The sequence below is a fragment of the Nilaparvata lugens genome, chromosome 5 (assembly GCF_014356525.2).
Source record: "Nilaparvata lugens isolate BPH chromosome 5, ASM1435652v1, whole genome shotgun sequence".
Classification (NCBI taxonomy): Eukaryota; Metazoa; Arthropoda; class Insecta; order Hemiptera; family Delphacidae; genus Nilaparvata; species Nilaparvata lugens.
In genome coordinates this window covers 54,623,827-54,650,788 of record NC_052508.1, presented here as the reverse complement: position 1 = coordinate 54,650,788, position 26,962 = coordinate 54,623,827, and the positions used below count along the sequence as shown (strand labels likewise).

At 33.6% G+C, this 26,962-nt stretch overlaps 1 protein-coding gene across 1 annotated transcript; it reads right to left on the bottom strand.

The window, feature by feature from the left end:
* Positions 1-10,801: 10,801 nt before the first annotated feature.
* LOC111043428 (sodium channel protein Nach-like) lies at positions 10,802-26,659 on the bottom strand. The gene is made up of 10 exons (XM_039428792.1): positions 26,557-26,659; positions 24,790-24,996; positions 23,483-23,645; positions 22,301-22,437; positions 21,471-21,597; positions 18,578-18,854; positions 17,303-17,371; positions 16,394-16,508; positions 13,115-13,212; positions 10,802-11,239 (listed from the first exon to the last, which is right to left on the bottom strand). Exons 2-10 carry the CDS (start codon positions 24,963-24,965, stop codon positions 11,013-11,015), a joined length of 1,389 nt encoding a protein of 462 aa, XP_039284726.1. The 5' UTR covers positions 24,966-24,996; positions 26,557-26,659; the 3' UTR covers positions 10,802-11,012.
* Positions 26,660-26,962: the final 303 nt, after the last annotated feature.

Below are 26,962 nucleotides of genomic sequence, written 5' to 3'. Positions count from 1 at the left end.
GTAAAGCGGCCAGCATAGTAGTCCAGGCGCTGGCTTACATTGAGCATACATGAGAGAGGCAGAGAATTTGACTTCGGATTATTGTTAGGGGGTCTTTAGTGTATATGAAACTCGATGTCGTCACGTCCCAGGGTGGTCGACAGCTTGGGGGGGAGGGGGGTAAGTTGTAAAAAACGCGCGTTTATAAAATCGCCTGTCCTGCAGTTACTATTCATAGTACAGCTTTTGATTTTTTCTCAATATTATTTACACATAACTGGCTTTCAATGTGGTCCTATACATTTTTACGATAAACCGCATAGTTTTTCCGTAAAAAAATAAAATATCTCGAAAAATGTATTTTTTTATTATGGACTTTTTGTTATTTCTCGAATATTCAAGTAATTAGCCGACTTAGAGGAAAAGGCTCCCATAAACGTTGTAGGCCGTTTCTTGCTGAATCCAATGATATATATAGTTTGAGGATTACGATCATAGATGCGGCGGTGGGAGGGGGATAAGTAGCACTGTTATGCTGCGGCGCGGTCCTCCCCCATGATTAATGCGCGTAATGGCCTGTCTATCGCATCGCTCCTACTAGTCTATGCATTCAAATTATGTATTTCAGGAACGCTATCTTATGTATTTTCGGTCGCTGAACACGATTTTTCAACTCTCAAGCCTTAATAATTGATAATTCTCATCATAATATACTAATTATGGTCAAAATTACAAACTTCATCTCATTCTGCAAGGAAACTAAGAAATGACTATTTGAAATGAACGAAACTTGGGTTTAAAGAAATATATTAGGATAGAATAAAGATAATATTCATATATGTTTATGTTCTATTGTTTTTATCTCAAATAATTTATTGTGATGCGCTGCAGGCTAAATTATATCATTAATTGCACACTGGCCACGCTTACTTGATATAGTGGTCAGTTAATTTCCAAGAAATATTTGTGGAATTTCTTAGTTCTTCATGGTGGAAATGGAATTCATCATTCATTCATTATCATAATGATTATGTTTAGTATGAAAATGTTAATCTTTCGTGAATCTTCAGTTTGTGAACTTTTGAGAAATTATATCCAATATAATAATAGATATGTGTCAAATCAAAATGAAATGAAAATTTAAATATTCATCCATGTTATTTCTAACAGTATTATTATAATGATATTTCACTAACTTTTGATTGATTCATCCATTATGGTATTCCCGTTTTGTAGACTGTTTATGGTAGACTGTTTTGAAATGGTAACAAGTTATTAAGTATCAAAATTTGGGATTCGAATAGTTTTGGGCCATGTCTGTTATTCATTCCCAAACATATTTATATGATTTGTAATTTTATCCACAAATGAATGAATTTATGTATTCCTGCACGTAGCTAACGTATGGATTATTCCTTTATAGATTCTTGCATGTCACATTAATAAATCTCTGCCACAGATTTAGAAATCAAGTCTCGATGGTTTGGAGAGCATATTATTGGAGTGATTCTTTTACTCTGCTGCTTCTAATATGTTCACTACCTTTGTTTGATTTTAGACCATAGACATGAAAAGCTATGTCCACCTGTATCACTCCATCTTTATTGAGAATTTTCATAACTCTTCTCATCACAAAGTTACCATAATCTTGCAGCGTATTGAAGTTTTGAAAAGTGAAGTAGGAGTTGAATTCAGAGGAGCATGTCATCATTATGCGAATTTGTCAACGATATTTAGGGATTTAGTCAAATCCACAACTAGTTTCACTTACAATTTTATGGGCCAAGATTAAGAGTTTTTTTTTCAAATATCCATCAGATGTTGACAGAGATTGCGGTTATTGTAGAAATGCATGCTGCACTAAAACTTCAATGCTGAATTATCTTTAAACAGCTACCTAGTAAAAATACAGAGATCAGATCTTTTTGTTCTAGAATTAACTAAGACTAGGATTTTTGTTTGATTGCATCGTGGAGAATGAAAGAACTCTTTTTCTTTTTATAGGTGAGAATACACTTTTACAATTTGCCACAACTATGTTCAGATAAAAATCGTTGGAGACCGAATAACTATTTCTTTCTATACGTTCAAAAGAGAATCACACACTTCTTCACTTGCTTCCAGACCATTGAAAATTATGCAGATTCTGTTGTCCATCAGAGTCTTGAAGAAAAAATGTTATGTTCTCTTGAGAAGATTATGCTTCTGGAAATCATTCTCATCTCTCATTATTCTTGTTTTACTCCATTAGATGACTTTCTTCACAATCTCCAGTGATATCCATAATAATGTCAACATACTTGAACAGAATATCTTTGATGGAAGATTTATTTATATCGTAGCAGCCATTTTAGGAAAGCCTTTGAAGAACTAGCTATTCCAATCACTCAGTTTTGGATGATCGAATGAGGGTTTGCTCCAAAGCATGATCGGTTGTCACATTTATTAAATTTTCAAGGTTTCATTTGACAGAGAGTCAATGTATTGACTGTATAGATCTAATGTTTCCTTATTGGAAATTATTTTCTACTTCTATGGGTATTTTCCATATTTTCTAGATATAACACAGACTTTATAACATAGTTTGTGTGATTGAATGAAAAAGTATAGGATCTTTTCTCGTACAGTTTCTATGTGCAGTACCAGAGTCCTTCCTTATGAGCATGAATACAATTTAAGATAATTTAAGCTAAGTTACAATAATCAGTCATAAATTTCAAGTAGTCATTGATTTTGATTCTAAAAAACTCCACAATTAGCTCCTGACTTCTTTCAAATATACTTTGACAATCTCTCATATTTGAACCGTTCATGAGTACTTGTAGTTGTTTCATTGAATTGATTGCTTGCTCTCACACCTTAATTATACTGATCTCCCTTCAATAGATTTCCAACAGTATTCTCTCCAAATATTTCAAATTCAACAAAGATATCTCTCATTCCACTTTCATTCAAGTACCACCCCAAGACAATCAGTCAAACTCAGCCAGATGAAAAGTATCTATTCGTAGATATAAGTTACAGAAATCAGTTGATAAAGCTGCGTTTACACCGAAGTTATTAACAAAATGTTAATAACAAAGTTATTAACAAAATGTTAATAACTTAATCTTTATAGATTCTATTAGATTGAATGTTAATAACTTAATCTCTATAGATTCTATTAGATTGAACGGAACTTGGCAAACACATATGTCCATCATATGTATGATAAGTTATGTTCAATCTAATAGAATCTATAAGATTAAGTTATATTAACATCTCCTTAATAACTTTGGTGTAAACGCAGCTTTAGAGTTGTATCTCCTTTGTAATCAAATATTTAGACATATCACATGGGAGTAATTGGCATTATTTGTGCTTCAACTGTAAATTTATATAAAGGAAATATTTTACTCCTGTTACACGGTGCTCTATATGGGGTAGCCTATATTATTTGTTTAACTTACTCCATTACTTGACTTTCGCAATTCCAACATGATCATTGAACTAAATCGAATAATTATTCTCTCCTAATAGAATATCAGTTTTTTATCGACTGAAAAACACATTAGGATTCCTAACAGGATGGTTTATCATTACAATGTAATCATAAATAATGATAATGAGATGAAGTTTGTAATTTTGACCATAATTAGTATATTATGATGAGAATTATCAATTATTAAGGCTTGAGAGTTGAAAAATCGTGTTCAGCGACCGAAAATACATAAGATAGCGTTCCTGAAATACATAATTTGAATGGATAGACTAGTAGGAGCGATGCGATAGACAGGCCATTACGCGCATTAATCATGGGGGAGGACCGCGCCGCAGCATAACAGTGCTACTTATCCCCCTCCCACCGCCGCATCTATGATCGTAATCCTCAAACTATATATATCATTGGATTCAGCAAGAAACGGCCTACAACGTTTATTGGGAGCCTTTTCCTCTAAGTCGGCTAATTACTTGAATATTCGAGAAATAACAAAAAGTCCATAATAAAAAAATACATTTTTCGAGATATTTTATTTTTTTACGGAAAAACTATGCGGTTTATCGCAAAATGTATAGGACCACATTGAAAGCCAGTTATGTGTAAATATATTGAGAAAAAATCAAAAGCTGTACTATGAATAGTAACTGCAGGACAGGCGATTTTATAAACGCGCGTTTTTTACAACTTACCCCCCACCCCCCCAAGCTGTCGACCACCCTGGGACGTGACGAGATATTTTATTTTTTTACGGAAAAACTATGCGTTTATCGTAAAAATGTATAGGACCACATTGAAAGCCAGTTATGTGTAAATAATATTGAGAAAAAATCAAAAGCTGTACTATGAATAGTAACTGCAGGACAGGCGATTTTATAAACGCGCGTTTTTTACAACTTACCCCCCTCCCCCCCAAGCTGTCGACCACCCTGGGACGTGACGAGATATTTTATTTTTTTACGGAAAAACTATGCGGTTTATCGTAAAAATGTATAGGACCACATTGAAAGCCAGTTATGTGTAAATAATATTGAGAAAAAATCAAAAGCTGTACTATGAATAGTAACTGCAGGACAGGCGATTTTATAAACGCGCGTTTTTTACAACTTACCCCCCTCCCCCCCAAGCTGTCGACCACCCTGGGACGTGACGAGATATTTTATTTTTTTACGGAAAAACTATGCGGTTTATCGTAAAAATGTATAGGACCACATTGAAAGCCAGTTATGTGTAAATAATATTGAGAAAAAATCAAAAGCTGTACTATGAATAGTAACTGCAGGACAGGCGATTTTATAAACGCGCGTTTTTTACAACTTACCCCCCTCCCCCCCAGCTGTCGACCACCCTGGGACGTGACGACATCGAGTTTCATATACACTAAAGACCCCCTAACAATAATCCGAAGTCAAATTCTCTGCCTCTCTCATGTATGCTCAATGTAAGCCAGCGCCTGGACTATAGTGAATGTTCAACTGCTCATGATAAGCATACGATTGAAGCACTCTGAAAGCACTGAGTCTAATCAATAAATCGACAACAGTGCTTCTGTCTATGTCTCTATTCATCACTATTAATTGGCTGATCTCCTTCGATTTCTCTGCTCCGCACATCCCTCCAAGTCGAAATCAAAAGTAATTTTGTATGGACTATTGAACAGATACAATAATAATATTGATAGATACAATAATATTGATATTATTATTCTCAACTGAGAATGATTGGGAAAGGAACAACAGGCTTAAAGCCCAAAACTGTTCCTTTCCCAAATTTAGATATAAATTGTCCAAAAATAGGTTATGTTTACACTTCATGATTTTTGTCCAATTTTGAGTCCAAAAGATTTACAAACTAGGAATTTAGAATTTATAAAAATTGAAAACCAAATTAAATAAAAATACTTCACTAAATCACCACTTATAACTTGAAAATATTGTATTAATATTTGAAAATTTTAAAACTTGAAATGAAACTTAAACTTACTTCCATAGATCCATTCTTATCATCATGAAGCCACACTCTCATCGTTCACTTGCAAGTCTTGTGAGGTCATTGTTTCTGTGAGCGTTCAATCCTATTCACTCCATCAATTATAAATTATAAATAATAAATTATTTCCTAGACTAGTTCTAGGAATTGTTCTATTTTATTATTAGCTAGAAATTTCAGTAATGGTTGTCAATAGTAAAGATTCAACTACTATTACGGAATCGTTTGAATAAACTATGAATTATTGGAATACTACTATAGCACTTGACTCAGGGACTTCAGATGGAATACGCTTAAACTTCTTAAACTTTGCGTTATGGTAGGAGATTCAATAAGAACTAGTTGCAGACCCTTTTTTAAGCAATTAGAAATTCTCTCACTCCCTAGTTTATATATTATGTTGGAAGCAATTTGTCTTATAAAAAAATGAATTCATGTTTGAGAAGGGTTTTATGATACATTCCTATGAGACAAGATACGAACATTTACTCAGGGATGAAACACATCGTAAAGCTTCATTTGTGAAAGGGGTAATCAGCGTGGGAATTCATCTATTCAATGCATTACCAACACATTTAACGTGTCTAACGCTTGAACAACTGAGAGTTCAGTTGAAGACAGAACTGGATGGACAGTGCTTTTATTCGATTTAGGAGTTTTTCAATTGCTTTAGTTCACGGTGATTTTTCGTAGACCTTTGAGAGTATTATATGTTACAATCTGTTTCATAAATGCACAATTTAAATTGAATAATTTAAATGATTGACCCCTTTAAGAGGAGGTCAGTGGCTGCTTAATTATCTATCTATCTATCTATCTATAACTTGAAGTGAGATTTTGTCATCTCAAATCTTGCAGGAACAACATATAATTGATTATACAAATTGAAAATCAAAAGTTCTCAAACTCTATGATAGTTGAAAATTTTGATAAGTTTCAATTTATTGAAAGAGAAAAATTTCCTTCAATATTAGATTTCAATGAAAAAAAACGTTGAAAATAATTAGGAATGGAACGTAAAATCATTGCTTCTTGTTGCATTTGTTCCTACTCTTTTCAATATTGTTATTAACAAAAAAATACAAGTGTGCCGGATCTCACCTTTGAAACATATTTTGATTTGAATCGGCAAGAATCTTTAATCCATGAAGCGACGACTTCTGTATGTAGGAGAAAACAAGGTCCTTCAGAATTTGTAAGATGCTCCTACTTTTTCCCCTTGGTATTCTTCCTGCAATTTATCAACCCTATTACAACCTCAGTTATGTAATCAGGCACAATGAATGATTTACAGCTGAGCAATAGCAAAATTTTCTTTTCAGATAAAGAACTGGTTTTTATAACGATTCTCCAGCATGAATCGAATCTGAATGAAAGTTAATCAACAGTGATTATGATTATGATAACATGATAACATGATTATGTGATTATTCTCACATCAGGGCCTCTCAATTAAAAAATAAATGATACGCGTCATTTTTAGAACGAATCCTAAATCTCTGATCTAAAATATTTTATCTATTTATATTATTTAGTTTTGATTATTAGTTTAATATAATATTTAGTTTTTATAATTTAGTTTAATATAATATCAATTCTCATAATTTAGTTTATCGATTTTAAATTCAGCGAATTACGCCAGGCCCTCACAAACACAGGCTTTTGCCTACATGTGAGTCTCTCATACGTAAGGGTATATATAAATGTACTGTAACTGTACTGTATTATTTGTAAATTGTGAGAATAAAAAAATTTGATATATTATTGTAATATTTATAAGAGTTATTATGAAAGGACTTTACAACTTTGAAAGCACATAAATATTTATTGAAATTAGTCACAGAATTGAAAAAAGTGTCATTTTGTTACAAAACACTTCAAGTTTAAGGTGTGGGTTGTATTTTGATTCGATGTGACAACCGTTGGTAATGTGACTCATACATCCCACCATCTTGGACAAGATGAACAATTGCTTTAAACTTCGCTGGATTTACCATTCAGGGCCAATTTCATGGCCACCTCGGATTCAACACCGATGGATTTCTTCCTGTGGGGTTTCATTGACGATAAGGTCTATGTTCCGCCTCTACCAGACAATCTAAATGATCTTTGAAATCGGATCACATTCGGATCGCTGCGGTTGCACAAGTAACTTAACTTCTGATATGCTGGTACGAGTGTGGCAAGAAATAGATTATTGGTCGGATGCATGTATCACATTACCAACGGCTGTCTCATCGAACCAAAATAACATTCACCCCTCAAACCTGAGGTGTTTTGTAACAGAATGACACCTTTCTCAATTCTGTAAGTAATTTCGATAATTATTTATGTGCTTTCAAAGTTGTAAAGTCCTTTTATAATCACTCTATATACAGAGTGTCCCACGAAAGATGCAACAGCCGAAGACAATAGATTCTAAATTAAATTTGCAACAAAAAATGTCTTGTAAAATTTTCTCATATCGACCTTAGTTTTCGAGATATTTCAATTTTTCGATATTTTCGTAAAAAACTATCAATAACTGGATAACTATCAGTCAAAATCTAATTCCAAGGACATAGTTCGAGAGAGAAAAAATATCCAATAAGATTCATCTAATTTGTTTCTTTATTTCACGTTTTTGAACTTTTTATGAGTGTTCAAACTGTTTGAAGTTCGGCTTTGAACTCGACAAATGTACTTTTTTCAACTTTGAACGCTCATAAAAAGTTCAAAAACGTTAAACAAAGGAACAAATTATATGAATCTCATTGGAAATTTCTTTCTCTTCCCAATCATGTCCTTGGAATTGGATTTCGACCGATAGTTTTCTAAAATATCGAAAAATCTATATATCTCGAAAACTAAGGTCGATATGAGAAAATTTTACTGGACATTTTGTGTTGCAAATTCAATGTGAAATCCATGGTCTTCGGCTGTTACACCTTTCGTGGGACACTCTGTATATAATATAGTCTATAATTTATATTAATATAATACCAATTTATACATCATATTTTAGATTTAAATAATTCAATCCGTTAATTGATCCAATTCTTATTAAAGTCAATTATTCAGTCTTATTATATTTGAATCCAATGTAATTAGAATACATGTATTTTAGATTCCTTGGTTGAATCTAATTGAGTCTTATCCACCTGGTTTAATCCAACCACAAAGGAAAGGAACGCTCTACTAGGCTACTTTATTTTTAAAAACTCAGATTTCACATTGTATTAAAATTGAAATCAAGTTGCATGTATAGAAGTAATAGTAACTAGGTTGATCCTCCTACTGATGATGCTGATTTGACAACTACAGAAAGCTGACTATTTCAGTGACGTGTGAGGAGATTTTGTCATATTAAGTACCATTATTGTTCAATCCTGTTCTCAAATAAAAAATATCATTATAGTGATTAGTCTTGACGCATTCACCAGGTCTCTGAAGTTGAAGTTGGGACATAATGACTGTGATTCGATAGGTCTTCCTTCTACTCGAGCTAAGTCTTCCTAATTGAGCTGATTATACAAGTTCTTTCAATAATATACTATACGAATATACTATACTATACTATTATATATTTATTATTGTTAATACAGTAATATACTCACTTCGATTCTTCTCTCTGCGCTCAGCGGGAAGAAGCAGCCCCATGCTGGTTCTTACTTTTTGACTCATATTATGAACAGTTACCTGTAGAATAAAACTCTAATCTGTTTCAATTACTTCAATATTCTTGAATGAATCCATATGATTCAAAAAATTCAACCAGGCCTAATATAATGTAACAAAAATAATATCCAAGAGCTGAAATAATATTACTCGTTTGGAAATATCCCTTATCGTGAGAACTACTATGAATTCAATGTCCTGTCCAACACTCAACCTTGATATTTCAAAGCACAAAACGTTGAAACGTTTGAAGAAATTCTTTCTATAGAGTGATTCTCATATAAAAACGTTCAACATTAGTCAAAAGACGCATGGAGGATAAACCAATTGATTGATCATCAACTGTCATGCACATCAGTGTTCATTCTTGAAGCTTTCTCAAGATAATTTCATCATTTATTGTTTCATTATTAATGAAAGACGCCGGTGATGTTTCTTGAAGAAGGGTAGAGTAGAATATTATAATGCAGAGATAGCATATCCAGTAAGACGGCTCGCTTTTATCTCCGTCTTTTTTACAAGCTATTTTTGATAAGAAGGGTTGATGATGACCAGTTTTTCAATTTGAACAAAGATATGACTGACAGGTGACAGCATAATAATGATAGAAAGCTTTGAATGATATCTTTCCTTTGAGTCAACAATTATTTAGGTTATAAAAAAATGATAGACATAATGTTCCAACCAACTCAACTTCAATCATTGTCGAAGAATATGTAGTATTTTTGAGTCCATTCATACCAGATAAGAAATCTTGATAATGGTAAGGGAATAAAGAAAAGAAAGTTGGAAAACAATATTGTATTAGAAACGAAAATGTTATCGGTTTGTAGCAAGATAGAGGAAATAGATAATATTGTGTAACGTTTCAGCAGGGTTCGTTTGAAAGAAATCACAGAATATGAAGACAGAAATTTATTGAACTTCTTCAAATTTTAAAGCATTCTAAATTCCTAGTTTAATTTTGTACTCAAAATTGTATAAAATGTATAAAGTGTTGAAAATAACCCATTTCTGGGCAATTTCTATCCTAATTTGGGAAAGGAAAAGTTTTGGGCTTCAAGCCTTCTGTTCCTTTCTCAATCATTCATAGTTGAGAATGATATTGTATCCATCAATGTATAAAAATAGATAAATGGAAAAATGTAACAGTTTATGAGACACAGAAAGGAGAGATTGAGATGCACATGATAATATTCCTCATTATATTGATATTAATATTATAAAATTATAATTATATTAATATTAAATTTTATTAATATTGAAAAAATATGAAGAAGAAGAAGAGGAAGAAGAACAAGAACAAGAACAAGAACAAGAAGAAGAAGAAGAAGAAGAAGAAGAAGAAGAAGAAGAAGAAGAAGAAGAAGAAGAAGAAGAAGAAGAAGAAGAAGAAGAAGAAGAAGAAGAGAAGAAGAAGAAGAAGAAGAAGAAGAAGAAGAAGAAGAAGAAGAAGAAGATGAAGAAGAAGAAGAAGAAGAAGAAGAAGAAGAAGAAGAACAAGAAAAACAAGAAGAAGAGCAAGAAGAAGAAGAAAAAGATGAAGAAAATGATGAAGAAGAAGAAGAAGAAAAAGAAGAATATGAAGGAGAGGGAGACGAAGAAGAGGAAGTAGAAGATGATGGAAAATATGAAAGAGCTTTCAATGAAGAATTTTAACGCTCCACTTCAATAATTTATTTATATTTTTCACATTGATCAACTTATTAAATACAATGTACTATATTTATTCAATATCAACGTTTAGTGCTGTGCATTCATATCAAACAAATTTAGTACTACATTTTTGTGCATCATTGGTGCGGATTCATCTGTTTATTTCTATAGACGCCCAGTCCAAGAGGAGTAGGCCAGAGTCTTTCTAGCCTTTCTTTCAAAAGATTCTTGAGCGATCTTGGGCTAGTAAGAGTTAGTCGATGTTAGCGAGAATTTCATTCCAATAGATCTTCCCCTCTTTGGTTCCCTCACATATCTCCTCCATATCCAGCCTTCTTCTCTCGCCCTTTTCCATCTCTTTCCTGGGCTTCTGATTGGTGTAGAGCTCACAGAGCAGCCTCAAAGTGATGAAGTAGATTAGCTCAACAATGCTGGCTAAACTCCCACCGAAAAATAATGAACATTGTCCAATAATTTGAACTGCAACAGAGAAAGTGAGTTGTACTAGTCGGCACTTCTCTTTAAATTCTTGATAATCTTATATCAATTATTGATGGACTTTATATTTTATGCCATGACATAACATGAAGCACTCTTTTATTTAAAACATATAAACTAATAATTTCTTGGAATGTTTTAAATGAAAGGGACTTCATGTTTTTGTATTGTTTTTAATAATCATTGGAAAAGTAACCCTTACAAGTGAAGTGATTTTATGCCATGTTTAGACAATATAACTATGAAAAAATCAATATAAACCCTGCTCGGCTTGACCTTCCAGTCAAGGAAGCTCCACCCTATAATGGAAGATTACGAATCCTTTTTACTATTACCATAGGTAAAGAAAGTATTGCTTTCAAAAAAAAAATTAAGGTACCCTTCTTTTTCTTATTATTTTATATATTTTCTTATTTCTATATGTTTCAAGCTCCCCTGTGTCCAAAAAAGTGTTTTTTGGGTATTGGTCTATATGTGTGTGTGAGTGCATGAGTGTAGTGTGTCTGTGTACACGATATCTCATCTCCCAATTAACGGAATGACTTGAAATTTGGAACTTAAGGTCCTTACACTATAAGTATCCGACACAAACAATTTCAATCAAATGCAATTCAAAATGGCGGCTAAAATGGAGAAAATGTTGTCAAAAACAGTGTTTTTTGCGATTTTCTCAAAAACGGCTCGAACGATTTTGATCAAATTTATACCTATAGTAGTCATTGATAGGCTCTATCATCTGCCCCAAGTCTCATATCTGTAAAACTTTCAAGAGCTTCGATCCATCTAAGCATAGTTTGACTTTAGATTCCCAATTATCAGTCTTCAGATACAATTTTAACAAAAAATTTTTATTGGAAAAGTTGAAATAAGCTCGAAATTCGAGAATATGTGATTATTTTATATTGCAAACTGTTTGGGCAACTGTTGATTCTATTAAATCATTCACTATGGAGAGAAAGCAGACCTTGTGTATCTCCAGCGTTATAGTCCTGTCACCAGCTGGCTCGGATCTTAGAATAGTAGACTTGAGATGCTCGTGAACACTAGCGTCAGGTGATCAATTTTCATAACGGCAAGGAAAGTTATGTGAGTGCGTCACACCAGATTTTTCAATTTGATGAGTAGCTCTGACACACATAATAAATGTGTTAACTCAAATACCACCTCCACTATTTGCCGGGGGGCTCTATGTACAATATTGACAAGAAGAACTTCAAGATCTGGATCTTCAGAATACTCATTGTCAACAATAATACTCTTTTATTTTCAACAGGGCTCTATAGAATGAGAAAATACTAATAATATTATTAGTCAATCAGAGAAGGCTTTTCGATTTTCTGATTGATTCTCATGGAATTAATCACGATTAAAATTTAACCGGCTTTTGGGCAATCGGCACATATCTTTGTGATTTCCTATTCTAATAACCAGCTGATTACTAAGATTATTAGTTTGTATTTTTTCTCAAGCAATAGGCCCCAGCTTCTCAATTCGAGGTGAATTTTGTAATGTCAAAATACTGAAGTCAAGATGATAGCTACTCAGAACAGATAAGAAGCATTCAGTCTCTAGGTACCTACTGATCAGGCCCAAAAAACCTTGCAATAAAGGATCACATCGCACTCAAAAAGCTGTCTGATAGATTACGCTATTCTATTTAATTTATATTGAATAACTTATTCGATGAATAGTTTATACAATTTAGAATCATGCTCTTTGTAGGCCTGAGCATTTTTTTTTTTTTTTTTTTGTAAATAAATTTCAATCTGAATAATTGATCATATTACAATATTATTGTTCTTAAGAACTATAGAACTATTATAGATAACAGTAGCCTTTCAATCGTAGCCTACTTACGGAATAGCTTTTCAGCAGTAAAAATCGGCTCTCGCACGAATAGGTTCACAAATGGATTTTCAAAAAAGATATAAACGTGAGTCTCATTCAGTGTTTCGCTGTAACACACAATAAACCTCCAATTACTTTTGTGATCAATACCATGAAAATAACGAGAGCTATATTTATTTATTACAGCAAAAAATGTAATAGTCGGAAAAGAAAAAACAGGCTATCGGCCAAAACTTCTTCAATTTCGGTATAGGTGAAGTTACGAAAACTATCTGAATATCCAAAAGTTAAAAATTAAGCGAATTATCCCTATTTTTACAGCTTGTCTGCATGAGCGATTATTGGAAAACGAGATCTAAAAAATTTGAAATCCACCTCGATAGAAAATCTATAACGTGTTCGACAAAACGTTTGCAAATCAGATGCAATATTTTCCCAAAACTCAAATTATATACTAATATCGAAAAACCGTTTCCAATAATATGTAGGTGATGGGATAAACTTTGTTACAATGGCTTACAATGAGATAAACTTTGTAACTAAGACGCAATAACTAGGACACAAACTAAGATAGAAGATAAATTTATTAATCAATATATCTATAAGAATACTATTTGACACTAGTCCCCACGATTTCTAACAAGTTGAAAGCAAGTAACTATCACAGTATTATATAAATTTATATCGATAACAATGCTATGGATTGGAACCATTCGTAGAAAAACAACAAACCAAGGTACCTCGAATACCTATGTATTTTTGTTACATTGCAACAAACTGAACACAACGCCATCCACAAATTAGGTGTTTTGCGTGCCGATCTCATTTTAACAATGACAAATTTCTCGATCGAGTGTTGAAAAAAATCAATTAATTTTATCAAAACAAAACTTTATAAACGTATGCGTTGTGGAAGATTGAAAATAGTACAGAAATAAATAAGCCACAAAAAATTCCCGTGCATCCGTTGATATCGTATTAAATTGGTTCATAAAATAGCCTATTTGCAATTATTTTTCCAGTTTCCATTTCAGCCTCTTACTTACTACTATTATCTATTATCTATTTAATCTACTAATGAGCCCGTTCTGGGTACACAGAATGTGGTAAATTGTCCTATTCACAATTTACCAGGTAAAAAGTTCCGCGTTCCATGGGAAGAATTTTAACAGATTCTGTACCAGAAACCAGTTCCAGTTCCAAGTTCCTGCCCCACAGTCGAAGCCTGGTATATTTTTACAGTTCCAACTAGTCTGCTTGCTTCTCTACGCATGCGCTGAGAGCTTGTTTGTTTACCATGGCATAGAATACATAACAAAATGATGTTTGATAACCATTCGTTGAATGAATTTTTCTCTATAGAAAATTTGAGAGTAATGGAATGAAAGAAATGCACAATTTTCTAGACGGTAAGTTTGTAAAACAGCCTTTCTTCATTCACGCAGCTAGTAAACGACACATTTTGGTGTAAATGGACTAAGTGCGCACCAAAAGCTTGAACCAATTTTGAAATAGCGTTCCATGGGAACATTTTGCATTACGTGATGGAACAACACTTACGATTGGAAACTGGAACAATTTACTGTACACAGAACGTGTGATCTACTACTATCTACTTTTATCCTATTGTATTAAGCGAGCAATTTCTGTATATGTGTATATATATGGTTATGTGGTTATGTGGTTATCTGGTTATGTGATTATATGATTATATGGGTATATGGATATATGGGTATGATATATTCATGTTCAACGGATCTCGAAAACGGCTCTAACGATTCTCACGAAATTTGGAACAAAGTAGGTTCATGATATGAAGATTTTATTGCACTAGGTCTCAATCCTTGGATAACTCGCTGAAGGACATTGAAAGGATAAATACGTCCTTGGAAAAACAGCTGGAAATTTTTTCGTCTTTCGATACCGTAATGGAAGAGAGTGAACGAGTGCATGTGTGTGGGATCATCCAGCTGATCTCACGAGAAGAAAAATTCAGCTAGAAAAACTTATTTTCGTTTATTTCTCTTTTTTCAGAAAACATGTTTACTTCAGAAAGTCAAAAATAGTAACTAGAAGCTGTTAGTGTAGAATAGTACATAGTATATTATTATCATATATTGTAGCAAACATAGTACATCTTAGTAAATCGAATTCATAGTATATCTATTTGTAATTGATAATGTGTTTGTTTTTTAAGTATAAATAAATTGTTATTTTGATGAGTGACCTAGCTTAACCTAGATTTTGATTTGGATTGTAGTATAAATTTGAAAAGGGACAGTTTTGGGCATAAGCCTGTTGTGTCTCCCCATAACTGTAAAAATAATTGTACGACTGAGAAAATGAATAATTAAATATTGTAATATAAATTATAAAATATTAATATAAATACTATAAATTCAATCTTTCGTTACAAATTTCCTATGCTTTTACACACCAGAGCAAAGCTCGGTTCCCCGATATTGTATAATATTATCGTATAGCTACTTCTGCAGGCTTCACTAATCAAACCCCTATCATACCCAGGCTATGCTCGATAAAATTGGTTGTGCTATAAGGCTCAGCTTCTTACATTCTTGACTTATATAGGCTAAAGTAGAGCGTTCACTAGGTCGGTGGAGCAGTGCGGCGCGGAGAATTTGCGACCTGGAATTAAATACATGTGATCAAGTGCTCCTCCGTGCACAAGGTCGGGAGCGCAGTGCGACGCGGATTTCGAAACGTCTCTGGACTTTTCGGGGTCAGACCGCGTCGCACCGCGCTCCTACTGCACAGAGGTCAGGTCGGAAATTTTCCGCCCTCGGGTAGCTTCGTGAGGGCTCGGCTGTTTCCAACCTCTACTTTAGTAAACAGCCTGCTATTCTGTCGTCTTTCAATTCAAATACCAATTAATTACCTAGGATTATGATAAGTTGATGGGATGTGCCAACATTTTCTCTTTTTCCCTTGATAGTCCCTCTTTCTCTGCTTCATCCACAACTGCCAAAAAAACATTTCTTCATCTGAGTCATCCATTACTGATCACTCACGTCTGCAACTCTATCACAACCTCAAATTAGAACTGACTCCAATTAGAACTCTTAATTCAACGACTATGTCTTAATTCAAATCGCAATACGTCAAGACCTGCTAATCCAAAACGGTGCCGCACCGCGCCGCGCTCGTAGTGCATGAACCTTCCATTTTCCGCTCCACTGACCTACTGCACGCTCCGCTCACCTTAAGTCTATGAGGCTATAAGTCTATAAGGTCATGAGTATATATTTGACTCATAGGCCTACCACAAACCTTGATTGATCAAGAGCAATAGATGATGGTGTGGATATATACAGTAGAGAATCACAAGCTAACGGACACTTGCACTGCGTCATTAGAGATGGAGTTTGGTCCACACCGTCAAATTCTGAAAACAATAAGCAAATTGGAGGATATGACCAGAGAATACTCGTCCTCAATACAATTTTATTCAATCAGCTTAGCTCTACAATAACATAGTCCAACCTACATTTATTTAGGTGTTATTTCATTTTGTTTGAGATCATGGAAATCTATGGGTTATTCGTTGCTAGATATTACCACAGAGAAAAAATACCTTGTAGGGTCCCTGATATTATTGAATATTATTACTAGGTATTATCTTATAAGAGAATATTTATAGTGTTATATATAATTGTAACTAACTTCATGTATTAACTTTAGCTGATATATTGTTTCCTTGATTGAAAGCTTCTAATCCAGTGATATCTGAATAATAAAATTAGAATGACTCTCATTCATTATTCATCGAGTTTCAGTTCACAACTGATTTAAATAAATTGTACATAATTAGAATAAATCAAATCAATCTTATGATATCTACAAACATCAAAAGTAGAATGACACTCATTCATCCATTCACTTACATTATCACACATGCATCAGTAGAACATACTGAACCAAAAACGATAAAATATTTACTAATTTTATTCATAATTGGAATGAACATCGCATCTTTCGATCTGATAATTCTGTGATTTGCACATTTGAAGCAAATTGATGGCAACTCGTCCATTAGAAGTAATACTACTTATAATTTAATTCGATAAAAATACTCATTATACTTATAAAAAATAATCCATTACAAGTATAATCACTGTACAAACTTTTGAACAAGACCCAATGACCCTATATGAACTCATATTGCGTTGATAGTCTCACCAGCTTCTATTTTGAGTCGTTGTTCTCGGAGACACTCTAATCCACGGATAGCGCATTCCGCATACTCTCCTTAAAGAGAGAAAAACATCATTATTGTAATCACTCCAATAATATTCAAGTATTAACAAACTTGCTCGATTGTATAATTTGTTCTATAAAAAAGATACATTGTAATATGGGGAATATTTGGATGTTATATTTGTAGTTTTTTTGTGCCTTTCTTTCAGGTTGTTGAACTGATCAAAATTAAACCAAATTTCTCCAATATGAACTCTAGTGAACCTTGTTTTTGATTGTTGAAGAATTTATACATTACAAAGTAAGCGCCTAAAATCTGCGTCCATATAAAAGATCTGCTAACTCGCTTCTTATTTGTCAAAAGTATTGCAGTTTTCTAGCATTTCCATAGTAGCCTACAGGCTTTATTTTTGTGATTAAAATGCAAACGTATTTGGAAATGTTCTAATCGAGTCGTCATCGCGAGAAAATGTAAACGCAGAACAAGTCACGGCCCCTGAATTAGGCTTCGGCCTATTTAGATGAAAAATATCATTATTATCATTTTTAGTTAATTAGAAAGCATGTAGTATGGGAAATAGTAGGTAAAATATAAAATGTAAGGGGCCGATTACCTGTTAAATTTTTGAAACCATGGTGAGTGACAAAATTCTTTTATTTAGCTCGGATAGATTGACTAGATAAATTGACCAAGGCCCTAAATTGTAAAGTTGGCAAATTCTTGTCTAAATATTAATCACGAATCACGAATCATTGCGATTAATTTGAGAAATATTGATTGGAATTACTGTCTAATGTTGTAATTTTGAAACAACTAATTGAATAGGTAACCGGATTGTTTACAGTGAAAATTAAGATTGGATGTAACAGAATTTCAAAGATGACCGATAATTTTATGTTTGAATACAACTGAAATAAATGTCAGTATAGCATTTCTACAAATCTTTTACTTTTGATGTTCGTGGCTCGTGATGAGTTAATTAGTTGCTGAAACAGGTGTTATTAAACAATAGTGGAGATCTTGGCATTTGGATGCACAGAATGACAATGAGGTTACACATTTGAAAAATAATACCATACCTGGCAAGTTAATGTTTTGTAGAAGATGCAAACTTCTTACTCGTGAGAAAAAGCATAAGAGTATTGCAGACTCAAGGAGGGATAGTTATTGGTAATAACCAAGATTGGTACAGGATCCAATGAGGGTACTTGTGTGAAAGCATTAAGTATTATAAGAAATTTCGAAAGATTCACCACCTTTGAAGTCATGTTGATAGAAGGAGCACGCACATGGGATGTGTAGCTTGGCCATCATGCATCGGAATAAGCATTCTGAAGTGCTGTACGGCATTTGCTTGGTAGGAGAACGCATGTATCTCCGACAAACACTTCCATCATCTCCAATTGAATAATTATTGCTCTCAACTGAAACATCAATGGAGACGAAGGTGGCTTCTTTGTATGCGGCCAAGATGGAAGTCACACCAAAGCTGGAGGTCTTGAATGGATGTGAACGATGATCAAATATCATTATCTACAAGTGGAACATTGTTCAAATTATTATTAAACGAATAAATCAATAATATTGTGCATATGTTGTGACATGAATTATAGAAGATTACAGTTGTTGGATTTTTTCAGCATGGGTGCGATCATAAGCCCCCACTGCTTGCTCCCTTGTCTGTAAAGGAGCCTAGTTGACCAGGGGCAGCTTCTACCAATACCTAACAGCAGGCAATTTGAGCGACTATTTGCCATTTTCAAGCAAATTTGATAATTTTTAGAAACATTTAAATGTTGCGCGTAGCGCGGGCGCAATTGAACTAGAAAAGGCACTCCGTGGTCATGAGATACTAGTCCTAACGACTAGTTTCATATTTTCAATTTTTATCACTTTTTTCAAGAGTAAAACGTATAGACAGATGGTATCAATGTACCTAGAATACAAAGATGTATTCTAGGTACCTTGGATGGTATCAAACATTCAAATTTTCCGCTGCCTCAGATGAAGCAATACGATCGATGTTTGATCAGAATATGATGTTCTCATTGAGCTTACATCAACCTTGGCAACATTGAACAACGAGTTTGTACAGGCTGCAGTGCGTGGACACAGCTCCGCGAGTCCCATCCTATAGCATTGAATCTATGTAACAGTCTTGCCAATTCTTCAATAATTATTTTTACAAGTTAAATATTGCTTGTTGGGCCACCGGTCGACTGGTCTTATTTGCAGGCTTTTAAGATTCAAACCTTTTCAGTTCAATTCCGTACTATACGTTTCCGTGAATATTCGTATATATTTTTTTATTATAATCTGCTGTAGGCTATCTGTAATTTTCTGTGAATTCATAGTAAAAAACGTCAATAATTTGTAAATGGTGATTGGATCTGCTTCATTTTATTTTAAAAATTTATTAGAATTTTCTGATGTATGATGTGATTCAATCTACACAATACTGGAAACTGATTGACTTCCTAGTGACCACGAAAAAGTGTAAACTTATGTGAAGCTTCTGTTGTTACGATGGTTCAATCCAATTGAAAATAGTTAGGTAGTATCCCACTGAAGGTTTTTAGTCAGAGCCTTTTTTATCAACCAGACTCGAATTCGATCTTAACAATGTGTAGCTTGAATGTTGCAATCTCAAAATAGAATAACAAAAAATATTTAAAACATACATAGAGAAAAAACATGAATAAAATTGAATTGAAGCCTTTTTATTCTCATATCAAGAAAATTTACCTGAGTGTTTACAACACTCGAATTTTGTGAACTACAAAGTCTTGTGGTTAGTTGACGTAGACCTTGTGTATATACATGAAATGTTTCAGACAAGTATGGACAGCTTCTCATTATATTTACCAAGGTGTGTAGATGTGAATTAGTGGTGTCGATTATTTTTTTCTAAATCTCCTCATTTTCTTCTCATGTGTAGGGTGGCCACTAACGACTGGACGGTGTGTACACACATGCTCTTCATACATTGTTGTCTCATCAGTAAAAAGCTTCAAAAAAATGTTTCGAGGTTAGCTTTTTATATCTTCGATTCTTGTTGTTTATTTTCTCTGTACTGCTCTATTTGAGGTTAAACTATTTTTTCCTCCACCTACTGTCTAAAGTACTTACTTTACTCCCTGAAACCTAATACTAAAGTGTCACTTTTTCGCTCTCGGTAGTAAAAAACAGAAAAACTCCCTAGGGAGTAAAAGTGACTCCATTTAAATAACATGGGGAGCATCTCTATTTTGAAACTTACATTGTAATAGGTTAGAAGGTCTAAGCTCAGATGAGAAAGCATAATAGAGGTGTCTGTCATTGAGTCAACTGAATTCAATACCACAACCAGAAATTTGACTAACTCATGAAATATATGTTTGTATGATAATTATTATATTCTTAATATTAGTAGACGATAAAAATTTATACAATTTTTGAAATATTCTATTCTATTCAAAATACCAGCCAACAAATATTTTTCATCTGCAATTCAAATCTGAACCGCGTGATCTGGAGACAGCCATTTTTGGTAGCTGCTCAGCTGATATAATTGTTACAACTTTTGCTGATAGATAGCGCAATCGGCAGTGCCAATCAGACGACCGGTTTTTAGGTTTTAGATTTAGGTTATGTTGTTAGGAATCATTGTCACCAATATGTAAGTTATTAGAGTGATTTTATTTGCAGTTTCTATAAAAAAATGTAGATGGAGGAAAAATGTTGTGTACATCACGAGCGAAAAATACTTTTTCTCCCTCAGGAAAATTGCTGCCCTAGGCTTCGCCTCGGGCTTCAAACTTTTTCCCACAGGGAGAAAAAGTCGTACTTTTCACTCTAGATATACAAATAACTATTGTATCATTATAAATTGTAATTTTCCATTGGTTTATTTATTGTGATTCGTTGGTCAATTTATGTTACAGTTGTTTTTTGGTTAAAGCCATTTGCAGCTGCATGACAAACATGTGTTCAATAAAAATGTCCTGTCGTTAGTGGCCAGCCTAATGCCAATATCTAAGCTACACATTTTTGAGATAAAATTGGAGTTTGGCTGATGAAAAAGTCCTTAGCAGTTATTTTAAATTATTCATACTTTATTGCCGAACCCTGTACCATGGGTGAAAATTATTATGATAAAGGCAAACTCACCTCAGCCCCATTTGCTGGCAGTCTAGCCTGTGGAACGTACTCGTTAATCTCCAAATCCAAGCTTAAATACAGACCGGTAACTAGGCCACTTGATTCTGCTTTCCAAATGGACGATCCTGAAGAATGACTGTGAAAGGGAATATTATAATAATGTGCGAATTACAAATTGATAATTCAATATTGCTTTTTGAGTAGTTGAGGAGTTGATATTGTGGTAATTATTCATATTGAATGAAAAAGACTAAGAAATTGTCAAAAAACCACTGATTTATTGATAATTAGAAAGACCGGTTTCGGTTATTACACCATTGTCAATTTTTTGACAATTTCTTAGTCTTTTTCATTCAAATTCAATATTGTTTTGCAAATCTCAATAATTATTGTAATGTAGTTGAATGTCACAATCTATGATGATTTTTCTACGATCTTGTATCTGAAATCAGGAGTGGAGTCCTTTTGAGGCTGGAAATTGGATGAGGCTGCAACCTGAGCAAAGCTGCAGACAGGTGAAGATGATGATGATTTTTGTCAAGTCAGGATATGATGACTTTTCCAGAGGTAGCGGAGTGGACTGGCCGAAGCCGAATTAAGTCAGGCTGAACCCTGAGTGACCAGAGTCAGATTATGATTGTATAATATATTGACTTTTTAAAAAACTATTTTAAAAATATCATGAAAATGTCCTGTGGTCCATAGTAGATAATAGATCTGGTAATCCCAGACTCCCCAATTGAATGACCTTCACTCATGGTCACCCAAGGACATAACAATTAAAAATAAAAAAGTAATTTTTAGGGTGACTATCGATTAAATATGTTTGAATCACTCACCCAGCTATGTAGGTGTTTTTCGATAAACAACAGCCATGGCTGCCAGGTACTATGCCAAACTTGAAGAGACTTTTGCATGGAAATATAATTCTATTAAACTTGCAAACTTTTAGCATATCGTCACAACTATGAGACAACTGAAAATTCAATTGTGTATAAGTTATTAGTATATTGATCAATAATTCTATAGAAATAGATACTCTAACTAGATCAATGAATAGAATGAACACAGATTCGGCAACTATTCACATAATCGTCAATCTTCAACTGTAGTCCACGGAAAACTTCTATTGTTTTATTCTAAAACAATATTCTTCTATTGTTTTATTTCACCGCATGGAAATAGTCCGGTGGAAATTGGAACAGATGAGTGCACTGTTGTCAGAGAATAATATTGATCAACTTTGTTCACAGCTGATCATGGAGAAATTAATTAGGAGTAACTGGAGTTACTCAGCTGTTCCAGTCTCCATCGGACTATTTTCATGCGGTTGACTGAAATATGTTATTCGTATGTGATCTGAGGGAGTGTTACTGGTTTCTATTACCACAATTATATTGAATTTTATGCTACTTTTTTAGTTACTCAACAGCGTTGACTGCGAGTTTCGCCAACACTATTGAGTATTATTAGTCAACCGCACCAAAATAGTCCGATAGTAATTGGAACGGTTGAGATAATACAACAGGTGTGTACACATAAATGTTCAACACACTTGACCTATCGTTATTGGCCATCCTTGTCTGGCAGCGTTGCACTCATGTGTTCCAATTTCCATTTGACTATTTTCGAACGGTTGACTGTAGGCCTAGCTTGTGATAAGAATGATTTAGATCTATAATTTATTTTCACAATTTGCCAATAGTATGGATATGCTACTACAAACGGTGAATGTCCACAAAATATAATATAAATCCATTTCAAATAATTCGATCAACATGACACACAGATCACATGATCACATGAGTTTGTGGTGTGATTTCTCAATTTTCCAATTTTTAAGAGTAAAGTCATGTAGAACAATATATTAGACCTACGTATACCATCTGATGCTATTATTTGAAGAAAATGATCGATGTCCTTTGAAACAATATAGTTTTGACTAAAAAGCACTTTTGGAGTTGAACTACAAATAATACAAATTTGTAAGTCTCCCCTCTACCACAACATATTGCACTTACCTCCTTCACAATACGTGTTATATTCCTATATTGACCATTCTTTATCAATATAAGACTCAGTAGTTTTTTCTGCTTTTTTGGTACAAATGCAAATCTTCGCAATGAAGTCAAAATTCTTAATGAATTGTATGTCTCTTTAAAAGTTGTATTTGCATTGACTTTCCTTGGAAAAAGCAGAGAATAAAGTTTTTATTACAGAGACTATCTGTTTCCCATATTAGCACAGCGGCCACAGACAAGCACTCAAAATTATAATAATTATGTGGGGTTTAACTGCAAAATGTTGTAGCATTACTACATTGACTTACTAAGTAGGTAATTGCAGTGTCATTTTTCCCCTTTTACAGATAATCAATCACTTTTTGAACCATGGAAGAAAAATAGGCCTACATGAATACTTTTATTTCATTCATCATTTCCATTTTATGAGCCTATTCTATGCTTTCATTATTACAGAGACTTATACATAGTGGGTGTTTCATATACAGAGTGGGTGTATACTATGGAAACATTCTAATCTAGTATAGTCCAGTTTTAAGATCTCTGTAAACATTATTGTATGTATACCTCTGCCACCTTGTGAGGAACAGACAAAGTAAGTGATGAAACCATCATTTTAGTTGTTGGAATGGACGCTAGATGTCACTCATAGCACCCTCCATTGTTGCTGTACGGAGTAGATCCACGGAAAGATAAAGAATTTGGTAATAATGCAGAATAGAAATACTAATAATTCACTATAATTCAGAAATTGATCACAAGAATGATGGAACAGACTGTTCCAGCATCATAAGAAAAGGTTTTTGCAAGATTCAAAAAATTGCAGACCACTCTGACAAATTCTGAAATTAGTAGAGACACTTTCTAGTTATGAAAAATAATAATAATTTTATCATTGTAAAATTCGATTCTCAGGTCGAAAAATATTCACTCATAAATCTTCATAGTACTTCAAATGAAGCAGTAATATGAGTCATCTATTCACGAAGCATATTTCTTTTAGAAAGCAGTTGTTAGGTCATGTCAGAGGCCCTGAAATTGATTAGTTGCGACCTGAAAACTCTGACACCAGACCTGAACCAGTCAGGTCACTCGATATTATTATTACTATTCACAAAACCTGATTACATCTCACAATTTTTTTTCAAACGTAGAAAAAAATTTGACTCATATTCAGTATATCTACTCCAATTAATTGGGAAACTATATAAAATGAAATCATTCGCATTATTATTATCGATATCCATCAAATCAATAGTACGTAATCAAAAACAATAGAAATAAACAAATTTTTCATTTTTACTCACATCCAGTTAGCCATTTTCACCAATGCTGACTTCTTAAACGAGTTCAGATTACAAATAGCAACTCCAGGAAAATGGACTTCTGATATACTAAGCATGTCTGATTTCATGACTGTCTCTTGAAAAGCTCCCTGGTAGATGTAGTAGCTTGTATATATGTTTTTCAAAGCCAGAATCATACAGAATAGGACAATACCAGTACAGAGAATTCTAAATACAACAGAAAAATCAAACAACTAGTTTATAGTAAAGGCAAAAAGTAGCTGTAAAACTGAATATGAATGTGATCTAGTAGTCACTGTAAAGAGCGACACGCATCCAACGATTTGATTCGTTTCTTAACTCGGTTGTATTTTACTGTTATAGCAGATTCATCTTACTCATGATCAGTGACAATATTACTGTACTAATAATAACAGATGGAATTAAATAGAGAATGCATTTATTCAAATGCTAATTAATATATAATTATTATTTAACGAAAATCCTAAATAAATGCTGCAAAACACCTCGAAGACCTCTGCTACTGCAGACATTGACAACAGGGTTAACAGCTAGATGGAAATTCGATGAGAACTACTATCCAAAAATTAGTTGCCAGCCCGGGAATCGAACCAGGTACCTCCCAATTGCCAGTCAGGAATGCTTGCCCTTACACCAAACTGACAATCTCTGGATAGCAGCGCTCATTTTATACGAAGCCACAGCGGCCAACCAGTTACAGATGGAATTAAATGGAGAATGCATTTATTCAAATGCTAATTAATATATAATTATTATTTAACAAAAATCCTAAATAAATGCATTCCTGACTGGCAATTGGGAGGTACCGGGTTCGATTCCCGGGCTGGCAAATAATTTTTGGATAGTAGTTCTCATCGAATTTCCATCTAGCTGTTAACCCTGTTGTCAATATCTGAATTAGCAGAGGTCTTCGGGGTGATTTGCAGCATTTATTTAGGATTTTTGTTAAATAATAATTAATAATGTGCCATTTTTTATTACAATTTCTAACATCTAGTAACTACTTGTTGCATCTTACTAAGAACTCTTACTGTAGAGTCTCCTTTTGAGGTCCTAACTATACGGGCGTCTTAAACGCGCTGAATATATTTGGCTGGTTAACCGGATGCATTGTCTCTTATGAGGTAAACTATACGGAATAAATAGACGCTCTCCTTCAGAGGCCATGCTTTCTGGAGCCGCGCGAAAGGAATTCAACGCGTCTAAGACGCCCGTATAGTTGGAGTCCAAGGAAGGTAGGTTGAAAAATGGTGGTTTGACAAATGAGAATTCTAAAAAGCATTCATATTTTAAATTAATGTGAATCTATAGAAAATGACTAATCAGCTCAGGAACACGGAAAGCGAAAACAACATACCTTTTGAATCAGATTATATATTTTAATAATATTGTATATGAGATAAGATTTGTACCTTAATACGTTAAAAGAGAGAGTTAATAATTTGATTGTATGATATGAGATGAAGATTTCCAGCTGAATATGTGGCAGGTGTTACCATGAAACCTGGTTCTGTAATGTAAATTAATTCTTGAACAAATAAAGTGGTACAATATTGACAACATCACCGTCTTATTCTTCCAATTAGAAAAGAGTTACTTGAGGAGTCAATAAAATGATACATCGAGAAATTATATTAAACGGTATATTAAATTATATTAAATTTTGAGATATTGCCATAGTTGAAAATATAATCTGAATTAAAATCTATTGAGTCACAAATAGTCAATATATGAGTGAGATCTTACCTTTGAAAGGTATTATGATTTGGGTTAATGAGATTCTTTAAGCCATGAATCGAGGTTTTCTGTAAATAGGTGTGTCCTAGGTTTTTCAAAACTTGCAGCACGCTTCTACGTCCCTTTCTGTGTTTCTTTTCTGCAACAATCCATCAAACGAACACAGTATACCCATTTTCATATTGAAAATTATATTTCACCATGACATGTGGAACTGGAAGGTATTCGGGATAAGCGAGCTTTTTAATAATTCATCTTTTTAAGCTCTCACTCTGTGCACTCTTCTCCCATATCAATTAATAATTTTATTCAAAGCATATATTTATTTGAGCATATAGTTGAGCACAAGTTACAAACATATGAGGACATCTGCCTGCGAAAAAATTATCGTCATACTCTGTAATGATTTACTCTG